General features: G+C 50.6%; 1 protein-coding gene across 1 annotated transcript in view; it reads left to right on the forward strand.

Moving 5' to 3' along the window:
- Positions 1 to 1330: 1330 nt before the first annotated feature.
- OIT3 (oncoprotein induced transcript 3) overlaps positions 1331 to 14249 on the forward strand; it is a 34957-nt gene continuing 22038 nt past the window's right edge. The window contains exons 1-4 of the mRNA XM_009898647.2: positions 1331 to 1420; positions 5749 to 6123; positions 6914 to 7024; positions 11097 to 11219. Coding sequence (XP_009896949.2) covers positions 1357 to 1420; positions 5749 to 6123; positions 6914 to 7024; positions 11097 to 11219 — 673 coding nt within the window. The 5' untranslated portion in view covers positions 1331 to 1356. The remainder of the gene's footprint in view (positions 1421 to 5748; positions 6124 to 6913; positions 7025 to 11096; positions 11220 to 14249) is intronic.

Raw genomic sequence — 14249 nt, forward strand, 5'->3', positions numbered from 1 at the left:
AATGGGCTGCCCGGGGAGGTGGTGGAGTCACCATCATTGGAGGTGTTCAGGAGGAGACTTGATGGGGTGCTTGGTGCCATGTTTTAGTTGATTAGGTGGTGTTGGATGATGGGTTGAATGTGATGATCTTGAGGGTCTCTTCCAACCTGGTTTATTCTATTCCATACAGGAAAGTTTTACAGGGGCTGTTTAGAAGGGCTTGTAGAGATAGGACAAGAACAGACGAGACCGAAAGAGACCTTTGAGATCATCAAGTCCAACCTATCATCCAACACTATCTAATCAACTAAACCATGGCACCAAGCACCCCATCAAGGGGCAATGGTTTGAAACTGGAGCAGTGTAGACAAGTTGGATGTAAGGAGGAAGCTCTTCACAAATAGAGTTTTAAAATAGTGTAACAGATTTTCCACGAATGTGTTTGAGGCCCCATCCCTGGCAACAGTCAAGATCAGACTCTGTGGCCCTGGGCAGCCTGATCTAGGTGGAGGTGTCCCTGCTTGTCTGCAGGGGAGTTGGACAAGATGACCTTTGAGGGTCTCTTCCAACCCAGTGCAATCTGTGGTTCTGATGTGTAGCTCCAGTGCAGTCTGATTCGAACCAGTAAGGCAGAGGCTCTCAAGAATGTTGAGTTTCTTGACCGTTGGTTTGGGTTTGTTCTCTGAAGGCAAAGATTATCAGACTACTGCAGAAAAACATCTGTCTTTGCCTTGTTTGATAATGCTGCTGCAATGCCCAAGTTGTGTGTGCAGGGGTGGGAAGGAACAGCTTATTTCCCTGTGGGACACCAGTCCCTCACTTTGACTGATGTTCCTATTGTAGCTCTGCTCCGAACGCTCGTCTGCAATCTCTGCTCGGAAGGATCCGTCCTGCTCTGGCCTCTATTTCCTGCAGTTAAGGTTGCCTAGCTGGTGGTGTCTGCCTGGGGGGAGCCACAGAGTCGTATGGCTTGTTGAAGGAGCAGAGATAACAAACACCCTTCAGGATGTCCGGGTGTCCCTGGTTAGAATTCTTCTCCAGATAAGATAGTGGAGGTGTTGCTGTGGGGCAGGCCGGCCAGAAAACAATAGCGGGTTGAGCCCAGCAAACAAGATGGATCCGTTTAGCTACATCTCTGCTGTCAGTAAAGGGGCAGAACTGCTCTGTAGAGGTCAAGGCTGGAGCTGTACCCAACATCCCTTCAGCTTCTTCCTCTGATAAACTTCTAGGAGAGCAATCCTGCTTGCTGCTCAGAGATCTTGGGGTCAGAAGCTGTGTTGAGAGGAAGGTGGCAGGAGCTGCAGTGCAAGACTTTCAAGCCTCTGTTCCTTGGGGGCTCACTGTTCCTTGGGTGGTGGTGCTCCTTGGTTGAGTGGGATGTTCCAGTACTTGTTTTTCTGTATCTGTTTCAGTATCCAGTTGCAGCCAGTGTCTTCAATGGGTGAGTAGAGAGGCATTGCCTTCAAGCTTGTTACTGTTTGCCCTTCTGAAGGCTTGTGATGAGCCTTGGTATTCTTTGGTGAAGGGCTGGGAGACATGAGAGACAGCCTTTCCTTTGGAAGGTGGTATGAAACTCCTTTCTGTCACAGAACATCAAGCCTCCCATCCTGGGAGAATCTCTGCTGCCAAGGCACTGTGGGATTTTTCCTCTTCTTTTGGAGAGCTCAGCTTAGATGTTTTGCTACTGGCTCTGCTGCTGCTTCCACAAATCTTACCTGAGCTGAGTGTCATACTGCAGTGCCGCTCGCTTCCTTGCCTGCTCACCCCGGAGCAGGGACCTCCAGCTGAACAACACATGCAGGGCTGATCTTTCTGCAGAGTGGTGGGCTTGGGAGTGCCTGCTGGACCCTCACTTGTCATCCAGTGTGTGTGTCAGCTGGAGAAGTAATGGTGTGGTCAAGATTACAAATTGAAAAGCTTTACTTTGTGGCTCATGCTTATCAGGCTGAGTTGCTCAGGCCATGCAAGAAGTGTTAGGGAGGAAACAAAAGTGGAGCCGAGACACATGAAAAATGGAGGGACCTGGAGACAGTTATGTGTCTTGTGCAACCCCCCCGTGCTTTCATTGTCTGGGGAGAGGAGAAGAGAGGTTGGCTGCTGGCTTCTGGAGTTCTGTGGAGTTTTTTCTTTAAGAACTCAAATTGGTTTTCAGTGAACTGTGCTGCCAAAAGCTGCTTGGAATCTGCAGGGATCTTGCCATGGGGCAGTCTGAGGGTGGCCATGGGGGTCTGCAGCATTCCAGAGAGCAAAGTCTGCCTCTTTAGCTTCTCTGCCTCCCTTTTCCTTCTGTGTGAAGCTCTCAGAGGCACAGAAGATGTGTGGCTGTGCTACCCTGTTCCCCTGAAATGCCTTTTTCCAGCTCCCTCTGAGCTGCTGCATGTTCATCTCAGTAAATTTTGTCTTGAAACTACCTTCTGAATGTTTAAGAGACAATGTGATCTCCCTGGATGAGTGTGTTCAGAGTCTGTCTACAAAGGATATTCCATAAAGTTAATTATGCTCTATGAAAGCTAATGAGCATGTGTATTTTTGGTGCTGCCCAGCTGGGAAGCTGACAGGGCTTGCTTTGAACAACAGAAAAACCTTTCAATCCTAGTCAGTGACTCACCCTAAGGCCATACTCATCCTGTGGAAACCCAGAGAGACAAACACTGATGGAAGCCTGGGGGGAGCTATTTCAGAGCTGCCTGCAAGGGAAAGTCAGGAGCCATGTTTCCCATTCCAAGAAGTCCAACAAGCTTTTGGAGGATGGGGTTCAAGAGTGCTGTTGCTGTCTGTGGGCAAGGGGAGGCAGGTGAAGTGTACAGCTCAGGAGGGGTTTCTTGGGGAATGTCATCAGAGATGCTGGGGAGAACTGGGTTGGTTCTGGTGAGAGTGAATCTGCTCCTTTGCATATACAGGGAGCTGCGGCACTAGAGGTTTCCCTTTGTAACCCAGAGCAGTGCCAGCTTGCATCTCTGCAGCTCTTGCATGGATACAGCAGCTGCTCCTGTCTTTTGTGCTGAGTTTGAGGCCAAAGCAAGCATGTCTGTGGCTGAGGGAGGTGTAAGGATGTTTATTAAGAGAAGATGTTGCCTTTGGGAAAAGGTAGAAGAGAACACAGATACATACAGAGGATGCACTGAACAAGGGTGACTTGAAGTCCATTCTGGGAAGCTCTTGTAGTTCCCACTTTAAAGTCAGTGAAGCAAATCAAAAATGATGAGCCAAGGAGGTTTGCTGCATCCAGAACATTCCATTACAGTATCCTGCCTGTCTTCCCCCCACCACCCCAATGCATCCCCTCCTGTGTAAACAAAACAGAGAGAGCAGCTTGATTTAGACCACAGAAACATGATGTGGAAGGTAGAGAGTATTCCAGTCTGAGATGCATTTAATCAGAGTGATTGGTTTTGTTGGCCTAAATCTAGGGAACTAATCAATTTTCCTTACTTAAGGCAGTATTAGCCTTCTCTTGGCCCAACAGGGAGAAGCTAGTCAGGAGTAAGCAGTGCTTAATCACGTATTAAATGTAGGTGAAAATGAAAGCTCTGGACTTTAGCTGCCAAATCAGGGTTAATCAGAAGACAAAATGTGATGAAGACGTGAGTTCCCAATTCATTGTTTCCTCTCCCTGTGGCATTCTTGTGTTTTAATTGTTTGTGGAAGGTTCAGAAAGGTCTCTGTAAAGGGACACACTCCTTGAGCACTGCATGGAAGGCATGTAGTGACAGGACAAGGGATGATGGCTTCAGACTGGAAGAAACTAGGTTTAGATTAGGCATTAGAAAGCAGTTCTTCCCCATGAGGGTGGTGAGGTGCTTGGACCAGGTTGCCCAGAGCAGTTGTGGAGGTTCCAACCCTGGGAGTGGTCAAAGCCAGGTTGGATGGGGCCTTGAGCAACCTGGTCCAGTAGGAGGTGCCCCTGCCCGTGGCAGGGGGGGCTTGGAGCTGAATGATCTTTGAGGTTCCTTCACACTAAACCATTCTGTGATCACATGGACAGCCATGCACATACCAGGAGGTCTATGTGTTTGAATCTGGCCCCCACAGACGCTCTGCTCCCAAACATCTGGTCTGCTGTGGCCATCAGGAGGGTCTGTGGGCTTGCATGGAACATTATCTGTCGAGAGCTAACCATTTTGCTCCCCAGAAAGGCCTGGGTCAGACCTTCATGTTCTCTACATTTTAAGATAAACACAAATATATAGAATCACAGAATTGTATTGGTTGGAAAAGACCTTTAAGGTTATCAAGTCCAACTGCTATCCAACTGCTATACCATGTCCTGCAGCACCACATCTACTAGTCTTTTAAACACCTCTAGGGATGAAGCTGAGACGCAGGGGGGCAGGTACATCACACAAACCCACAGCAGGTACTGTGAATCATAGAGCTGGTTAGCATTTGGCAGAGAGGGAGGTGCAGGACAGAGTCTCTGAAGGGGAACAGGGCACACCAAAGTAGATCCTTAAACACGGGGGGCTGGCACCACTCTTTCTTCACCTGCTGCAGAGTTTGAGAGTTCACAGAATTCCAGAATGTTAGGGCCTGGAAGGGACCTGGAAAGCTCATCCAGTCCAACTCCACTGCCAGAGCAGGGTCACCCAGAGCAGGTCACACAGGAACACATCCAGGCAGGTTTTGAGTATCTCCAGAGAAGGAGACTCCACAACTCCCCTGGGCAGCCTGCTCCAGTGTTCTGATCTGAGACCCTCCAGCTCTTCCAACTCACCTTGGCAAAAATACACATTGCTCCAGGACAGACCATGGAGAAAACAACTCCAGGGAAATGGACCTGGGTCTCCTCCCACCTCATCCCTCTGAGCAAGCACTCTGTTAAAGACAGCCTGCTGGGCTGATCAGCTTCACTGACCCAGGAGAGCAGTCCTTACACTGCCTGATTCAAACTGTACCATGAAATGAGTAGGAGCTGTTAAACTGGAGCAGCTCTCCTGTGAAGGCAGGCAGAGAGGTTTTCAGCCTAGAGAAAAGAAGGCTACAGGCAGACCTGATAGCAACCTTTCAGTACTTACAGGGGGCCACAGGAGAGCTTGAGAGGGACATTTGACAAAAGCATGGAGGGATGGGGCCAGGGGTAATGGCTTCACACTGGATTTAGATGAGGATGTTAGGAGGAAATTCTTCACCATGAGAGTGGTGAGGCAGTTTGCTCATCAAAGTTGTGGGAGGTCCAAGCTTGGAAGTGTTCAGAACTAGCTTGTACAGGTCCTTGAGCGACTGGTCTAGTAGGAGCTGTCCCCACTCATGGCAGAAGGGCTGGAACTAAATGACCCTGAAGGTCCCTTCCGACCCAGACGAGTCTCTGATTTGGCATGGGAGAGTTTCCAGTGCCTTCAGGAGGGTCTTGCAGACGCTCACTTAGTGCTTGAACAAAGAGTGAAAGTCGTGGGCTGGATCCAGTGCTCCTGAGATGTATTTCCTCTGGCAAAATCACTGCCTAGACCTCCAATTTGCCTTTTTCCCCACCCCCTGTCATACCCTGTGGCAGCTGAACAGCAAGTCAGACTGTTGCATAACGTCCTGAGAGCTCTGGAGCTCTGCTAATTTACTTTTTCTTCCAAGACATTTAAGGTGAGCTGTCAGAATCTTCCATGAGACAATGACTTAGCCGGTCCCACTGCTTCTCCCTGGGGATCTGCGCCCCTCACAATGATTCCCTTAAGTCAGGAGTAGGAAAAGAGGTCACTTCTTCCTCGCAGTTATCAGTCAGCAGCTCGGTGCGGTGTCTGCCACCTCTTCTCTCTTGTCTCTTGCTGCACGCCTCAGCCCTGGACCCCTGCTCGGCCTACATCAGCCTGAACGAGCCCTGGCGGAACACGGACCACCAGATCAACGGCTCCCACGGGCAGCCGACGTGCGACGGTCAGATCGACGGGGAGTGGTACCGCTTCACCGGCATGGCCGGCGACGCCATGCCCACCTTCTGCATCCCGGAGAACCACTGCGGCACCCACGCGCCCATCTGGCTGAACGGCAGCCACCCGCGAGAGACCGACGGCGTCGTCCCGCGCCAGGCCTGCGCCAGCTTCAACGGCAACTGCTGCCTCTGGAACGCCACCATCGAGGTCAAGGCGTGCCCGGGCGGCTACTACGTCTACCACCTCACCAAGCCCAGCGTCTGCTTCCATGCCTACTGCGGGCGTAAGTACCTGCTGAGCCGGCGTCCCTGACGCACCCGGCCCCTCACTGGGCCGGAGAGGCAGTGAGCATCCACGCACCCGAAGGAGCGGTGCTTGAGTTCTGGCTTCCTCGCCCACCCTCTGTTGGGTGATGAAGGGCAGGTCATAGAATGGTGGAATGATAGGGCTTGGGAGGAACCTTTGGAGCTCACCGAGTCCAGTCCCCTGCTAAAGCAGGGCCGCCCGCGCACGTTGCCCAGGATTGCAATGTCCAGGTGGGTTTTGAAAGTATCCAGAGAAGGGAAGACCTCCACAACCTCTCTAGGCAGCCTGGTCCAGGTCTCCAGCACCCTCACAGCAAAGAAGTTTCTCCTTCAGTGAAGTGAAACCTTCTGTGTTCTAGTTTGTAGACGTTGCCCCTTTTCCTACCACTGGCCACCCCTGAGAAGAGCCCAGCCCCATTCTTATGACCTCCACCCAAGGGAGGAAGGTGGTGACCTGTCATAATGAAATCAATCAGACAGTTTTCACCTCCCTGACTTCAAGCTTTTGTTCTAGCAAAAATCTTCTGTAGCTGACCTGGCTGCAGTGATTTAATCCTCCCTGTGGGCCCTGTGGGTTATTTCAGCATGCTACCAAAGCCCAGATTTGCATCTCTGCCTTGCAGTAATTAAACTGTTTCTCATCAGCTTTCCTACCCTGGGCTAGGTCTGTCACTGATGGACTAGACACGGCGTGAAGCTGACGGTACAAGCAGTCTTCTTGTTGCATACTCAGAGGTTTGTGTTGACAACATTCTTGTCATGCCCTAGATTTTTATGACATCTGTGACGTGGTGGATTGCCAGGGCTCCTGCCTGGACACCGGTGACTGCACGTGCTCCCCGGGGACAACACTAGGACCTGATGGGCAGACCTGTCTCGGTAAGGGCAGAAAGGACTCGTGTCAGTTATTGCTGCCTTCTTTCCCCTTCATTTCCTTGCTTGTGTCTTGATCCATTGCCTTACAGTGCAGTGCAGAAAGGGACAATCATTCTGAGAGGAGTTTTCCCCCTTGCTGCTGAGGGCAGGCCTTTGATTCTGTAAATGGTTTCCAATCCCTCCCCGTGGGGTGACACACAGCATCCCTTGACTGAATACATCCTGGGGCTGCCAGAGCTGTGTGTGCACAGAGGCCAGATTCATTGTCCACGTGGCCCAGCTGCTGCAGGCAGCAGCAGCAGCAGAGTCTCTTTGCAGGATCACGCTCTGCTCGTTGGTATGCAGGGAGGGCTGTGCAGTCTGTCATTAGAGATTTCCTCTCACTCGCTCTGGTGCACATCTCTTTCCTCTAAAGAAAGTTTCGCTGGCTGGCATAGGGCTACACACGAAGCTTCACTGTGCTTGCTGCCTTTGTGGGACACTGACCAGGGCCTGGGGCTTGAGGAGGGCCCCAGAGGTGATAAGGTGGTATTCAGGTGGCTGCGCTTGCAGAGACTAGCACGAGCAGGAAGGAGGAGGAGAGCTGTAAGTGAGAGCAGAGCATGGAACGTGGGCTTCAGAGATCTGTGGGGAAATCCCCATGAGCCTCTGAAGAGAGGATGGTTGAGGCTGTGCACGTGATGCTGGGAGGAGAGCACCTGGGTGGGAAGGCTTTAAGAAGATGATCTGCAGGACAAGGAAAGGGACTGGAAAGGGGCAGCTACTGGGGAGCTGTGGAGCCACCCATGGATAGGAGGAGGTGAGGCAGAGGTGCTTGTGTTCAGGGAAAGTGGAATTTCATCTTTGTGGGTTGATTTGGTAGAGAAGTTGAAAGCAGAATTGGTTCAGGAGGCTGTGTGGCAGATTAGTTGCTTGCATCCAGACTACAGCCGAGAAGGCAGGCGTGGGTAGTTTCTTCCTTCACACTCCTCATGTCTGTGGGCATCAGAGTAGGGGCCACAGGCATTGCAATCTGTGGAGGGAGCAGCCTGGGCCTGCTGCAGGGCTCTGCTCACTCACACTGCTTCTGCAGAAGGGTTTAGCTTAAGCTACTCCACATCTCTGCAGCATTGTGGCTGACATAGCTTCCCCCAGCTAATTAAAAGCATTTATTGGGTGCTTGTGTGCAAGACTTGCAGTCACAGAAGTGCCCTTACAGTCGGTAAATGTGTGGCAGGCTCTCAGGGAAGGGTTTCCTGCAGCAGGGAGGCACACAGGAGCCTTGTGCCAGTCTGTGTGCACTGCAGCTGCCTTCATCCCCTCGTGGCCAGGCCAAACAGTTTCTGCACTGCTGTTTCTCTTCCTCGTGCCTCCTTCCAGATGGCACAGCAGCTCAGCTGTGATAAGCACATCATCTTGCCTACCTGCACCCTCATTGTTCTAATGACTTTCTGTTGTGCTGAGTAATGGTGCAATCACATCTCTGAAAGCAACCATGCCAGCCTTCCAGGGAAACCAAACAGGTTAGCCTTGCCTGTACCTTTCCTGTGTGGAGAACATTACTCCTTCCCCTGCTCACCCCACGAGGGAGGCTGAAGATGCTGCAGTAATACTAAGCAACTCTGCCTGTGATCCTCCCCGTGCTAGGCTCCCTGCCTTCAGTACATTAAAAACTCTGAATCCCAGAGCAGAACTGCTGATTCTAAGTTATATTTTCATTTGCAAACTTACTTAGAGGTTAGATTAGGTCTCAGACTTTCTATAATGGATTCACCAACTTGATACATTGCCTGTGCCCTCCTGAGTTCCTTGGGTCCCTGTGCTATTAAGTCATGGTTAGAACGAGTTTGGCACTCTCCCTGTGCAGTCTCAAGAAAATCAGCCTGTGTCCCAGAATTGCTGGTTGTCAGTGGCACAGAAGAGCAGGAATCTACCTGCTGTACACTGGAGCACTTGGAGGTGAATTCCTGGGTACAGCCCTTGACCAATTCAAGCTCTAGTACCTTCTGACAGCATTCCTGCACCTTTGTCAGGAGTCCTTTCCCTGTTCACCTTCTGGTTTTAAGCAGCTCTAGTTTTGTTGTTAGAAGGGAAAGCATGGAGCCTGTCACTGTGTGCAAAGGCAAGTGCCTGTGTATGTCTGCTGGACCTGCTTCCCACCTCCCAGAGCAGGTGGCAGCCATTTCTTTGGCTAAAGCTCCTCAGCTCACTTTGCTTGTGGAAGGAGAAACCACCACCAGCTGCAGGTACTGCATGTGTGTGGGAGCACTTAACACCCGAGAGAGCTCATCTCTGACCCGTCTCTTAGAATGAGATTTGTCTTTTGTCCTGGGTTTTAAGCTTCTGGCATTTAGTAAGTGGTAACTTCTAAGCTGTGTTGGTGAGATCCCCTGTGAGCTGTGATTGATAACCTCAGCCTTCTGGCCTGCCTGAGAGAAACCATTAGCTTTTGTGGCTCAGCAATAGCAGTGACTGTCCTCTGCTCTAGATTGGATTCGCTTTTTGCACACAGAGATTACATCAGGTTGAAGAATGAGAATCTCAACAAACAAAAGTACCTTTAAAAGAAAAACAAAAAGGCAGACAGACTTAGAGAAACTTTAGCCTCCAAAAGAGAACATTAGGAGGAGTTTTTAGAGCTTTACCAAGAGGTTCAAAAACATCTGCTGCTCCTTTTCCTCAGTGTCCTGGAGGGCTGATCCCAGCCAGCACAGAAATGTGGCACAGGCACTGTCGGTGGCTATATGGCTTTAGGTTAGAACAGCTCAGTCTAGGCCTATTACAAGGTTATTCTGCAACTTTTATCCAGAGTCAGCTTCAGGAAGTGTCGGATGCCAGTCCAGGCACTTCTCTCTCTTCTGAGCTGGAACTGTAGGAGCCACAGCTCCATGGAAGGTTGCAGAGGGGCAGAGTAGGAAGGGCAGCTGCAGAGCAGTGAGGAACTGAGTCCCCAGAGAGAGTAGCTCAGAACCAAGCTCTTCATCTCCAGTAGAATATCTGAGCATCTCATGGTTGTGATGGCCTGTGTGGCACCACCACCAGAGGAAGGTCTCACCATGGTGAGCTCTGCAAGAATACCTGAGCTGCCCAGTACAGGGAGCAGCCAAAGGTATCACAGTATCACCAAGGTTGGAAGAGACCTCGAGGATCATCGAGTCTAACCTGCCTCCACAGACCTCATGACTAGACCAAGTGGCACCAAGTGCCACATCCAGTCCCCTCTTGGACACCTCCAGGGATGGGGACTCCACCCCCTCCCTGGGCAGCACATTCCAGTGCTGCAGGTGGGGCATTTGTCATGGCATGACTTTTCTTGGGAAAGCTTCCTGGGGTTCAGTGAAATATTTTGCTTTGATTTCAGCTCTGTTTATATGTTCACAGCTCTTTTCCCTTCCAGTGTTTGTTTGACTTTGGTTTTTGAGTAAGGGATGAATCATTTAGAATTAGCAGTGTGTAGCCTAAAAATGGAGGGGGTTTGGTTTTGACCAATTCTGGTATCCAGCTACTTTTATCATACAGTGAAGTCATATTAACTCCATTGTAATGTCTCAGTGAGTAGAGAACAGCTTAGGATGAGAAGATAAAAGAAAATACAGAATCATGGAATGGTTGGAAGGGACCTTAAAGATCATCTAGTTCCAACTGCCCAGGGCAGGGGGGTTCCACCAGACCAGGTTGTCTCATCAAAGCCTCATCCAGCCTGGCCTTGAACACCTCCAGGGAGGGAGCATCCATAACCTCCCTGGGCAGCCTGTTCCAGTGTCTCACTACCCTCACTGTAAAGAATTTCTTCCTAACGTGAACTCCTAATATGACCATGAACTCCAGCTTGTGGAACCAGTTTGGAGGGTTCCAAACTGGTGCATGCTGTCTTTTCTTTCCAGGTCTGCTCTGCACCTGAGGCAGACCCAGCATGGCAGGACACTGCTGTGGTGTGCAGCATGTAGCAGGGCTGTTCCTCTCTGTTGCCCTAATCCAGGTCAGAAGAGCAGGAAAGCCACCGCATGGTCTGACCAGCGCTCCCACGCAGCAGCCCCTTTCTGCCAGCTGCATGGTTGCCAGGGACCACGTTCTGACAGTGCTGGTTTTCTTGCAGATGAGAATGAGTGTGAGCAGAACAATGGAGGCTGCAGTGAGTTTTGTGTTAACCTGAAGAACTCCTACCGCTGCGAGTGTGGGATCGGGCGCACGCTGGGAAGCGACGGCAAGACCTGCGAAGGTGAGGCTTCAGCTCCCCCAGGCTGCTGCAAGCAATGGCACAGAATCACAGAATCACAGGGGTTGGAAGGGACCCCAAAAGATTGAGTCCCACCCTCCTGCCAGAGCAGAATCACGTGGGGATGCATCCAGGCAGAGTTTGAATGACTCCAGAGGAGGAGACTCCACCATCTCTCCGGGCAGCCTTTGCCACCCTCACAGTGAAAAAGTTTTTGTTTGTGTGGAACCTCCTCTGCTCCAGCCTGCACTCCTTGCCCCTTGTCCTGTCACTGGACATCACTGAACAGAGCCTGGCTCCATCCTTCTGACACTGCCCTTCACATCTTTATAAACAGGAATAAGCTCACCCCTCAGTCCCCTCTCCTCTAGGCTAAAGAGCCCCAGCTCCCTCAGCTTTTCCTTGGCAGGGAGATGTTCCATTGCCTTCAGCATCTTTATGGCAGTGTGCTGGACTCTCTCAAGTAGTTCTCTGAGGTCCTTCTTGAACTGTGAGTGACCCAGAATTGAACACAATATTCCAGATGCAGCCTCACCAGGGCAGAGTAGAGGGGGAGGAGAGCCTCTCTCAACCTACTAACCACAGCCCTTCTAATCCACCCCAGGATGCCACTGGCCTTCTTGGGCACAAGGGCACATTGCTAGCTCATGGTCCTCCAGGTCCCTTTCCCCTGTGCTGATATAAATTGTTCCCCTTCCTTGACAGCACAAGTGCTCTCTTGGCTCCTTACAGCTGAGATTAAATGTCACTCATATCACTTCTGTGCTTGCTTATTACTGAAATCTCCTTCTAATCAAGCTGAGAAGTGTCTCCTTGTGCTTCTCCCTGCCTTCATTTCTGTTAGGATTTGCTTGTATTTATCTCCATGGAGGGAGAGGATAGAGAAGACAGCTTGTCCAGACAGAACTAGTTTTTGCTGGAGATGCTGGGATTTGGCTCAGGAGATTTGTTTGAGAGTTGTGTGGAGGCAGGTTTAGCACTGCTGCTTTTTGACAGCTAGCATTAGGTATGGAGTAATGTCATTAGACTGGAGCATGGGGATCACTTAGCCTCCCAGGATAGAGCTTGAGGAGTCTGTAAACAGCACTAGGTTTGAGATTGGGGCTGCTTTGTGACTGTTGTCAGCGTTTAGGTGTGGGCTCTGCTGTGTGAAGCTGCTGCAGTTTCTTCCCAGTGGTGGCACAGCCAGGTTGAAAAAGCCCTTGATGAATTCAGGCTGTGGTGATTTCGAAGGGGCTTGGAGAGCAAATCATAGGACCCAACACACCTGCAGCCGGCCTGCAGCCTGGCTTCAGCTGCGGTGTGGCAGGCATCGGTGGTGCAGGGAGACAGAGGGACTGCCATTGTATTTTTGGGCTGGACTCCACCCTTCTTCACGGTTCACTGACAGTTTTTGTCCCCAGTTCCCCCTCTTGGATGCCAGAGCTCATTTCCTCTCCCGTCTGGAGGAACCTCTCTGAGCTCTGTGAATAAATCATCGCTCATCCGGACGGTGACACTTCCCTGGGGGAAGCTGCTGGGCTGAGTGCTCCTTAAGTACTCCTTGAGCTGTGTAGGAGCAAAAGTAGGCTGTGGGCTTTGTCCCTTCCACAGCCAGCAGGGAGCAGGTGCGGTGTCACGTAGGCCAGCTGTGCTGTGGGGCAGTTTCTATTCCCGAGCGCTGCGCTCTGCTGGCAGGGCTGGAATAGTCTGTTCCTGGAAGCTTGTTGTTTTCTGCTCTTCCCAGATCTTAGGGCCATTGATGGATCACTTAGATTCCCCCCTTCTGTAAGAAGGATGGTGCTTTTCACCAGTTTAACGCTGCTGCTGGGGATTTTTACAATCTTGTTAGTGAGTTTTATGTCCAAAGATGTGCCCTCAGCTTGGGGAGCCGTTAGAGTGTGTGATTTACTTTGCCAGCCACCTTCCAGCTGTTGCTAAAAAGAACAAATGCAGGAGATTTAGCTTGTTTACATGAGCTGCTGAGGCTGAGTAGGGTTAAGAGTACCTCACAGTCTCCATTACAAGGTTTTACCCTTTAATTTAACTCATGGGGAGGACTCAGGCTGTTGTTTTGCATGCAGTGTTGAGGACTGAACGTGGGATTTCCGTCCTTTTCCTTGCATCTCTGTGGAAACCACACAGCAATTTCTGATGGCAGGCTCAGGGAGTCATACTCTTATGTAAGACTGATTTGTGTTTGGTGTGCTATTGCCTTATTGACAGCATCTAGCCAGATTCATCCCAAAGGGTTAAAAAGAAGTACCAAGCAGCAAAGGTTATTGTTGAGCAAGAAATCATGATACTCTTGTTATTTTCTTTACAGCAGTAACAACAATTGGAAACAGCCCTTACTTGCCTTGGATTCTGAAATCCTCAGACTGTAATTGGATGACCTTTCAGGCTCTCACCTGCAGCTGCAGGGGCTAGGAATATGTTTTACAGGAAAATTCAGATCCTCAGAGAATTCCTTAACCTGAACAGAAAAGCTGTAAGAAAAGATTAAATTCCCCTCTTAGCTGTGCTGCAGTTTCCAGTGGGGGAAAATGGGGAAGAGAAGCAACCTTCCAGCATGACCTCGTGTTGTTCTGTCCCTGGGATAATGTACCTGAAGCCTGAAACTCAAAATTCCTGCTAAACAAACTGCTACAAGCAGAGCTGCATCCTCAGCCTACAAAGGGGCTGCAGGACTCCTGTACACCCACCCTCATCACAGCTGGGAGACCCACAGGCAGGGAGCACATCATCTTCCCTGCTGGGAAAGAGAGCTGGCTACCTGCAGGCTTGTCCTCCCTGAGACACCTCCCCTGCAGACCTCAGGGCTTTTATCCTGCTGATGACTGAGGGGGTCAGTTCCACATATGAGAAGTTTTAAGAGGAGGATTCTTCTCACACTGTTTTGGAAGTGAAACAGCATAAAACTTGGGTTTCAAAGGGTGGCTCAGAATGGCCAAGCTGAGGGTTGCCTCCTCGGCCTTGCTGTCTGTGCCAGGTACAACGCTGTGATTTAGTGTGGGAAACCTCTTCACAGCATTCCTTAGGAACTTCATGGAG

Source organism: Dryobates pubescens, chromosome 30 (assembly GCF_014839835.1).
Source record: "Dryobates pubescens isolate bDryPub1 chromosome 30, bDryPub1.pri, whole genome shotgun sequence".
Classification (NCBI taxonomy): Eukaryota; Metazoa; Chordata; class Aves; order Piciformes; family Picidae; genus Dryobates; species Dryobates pubescens.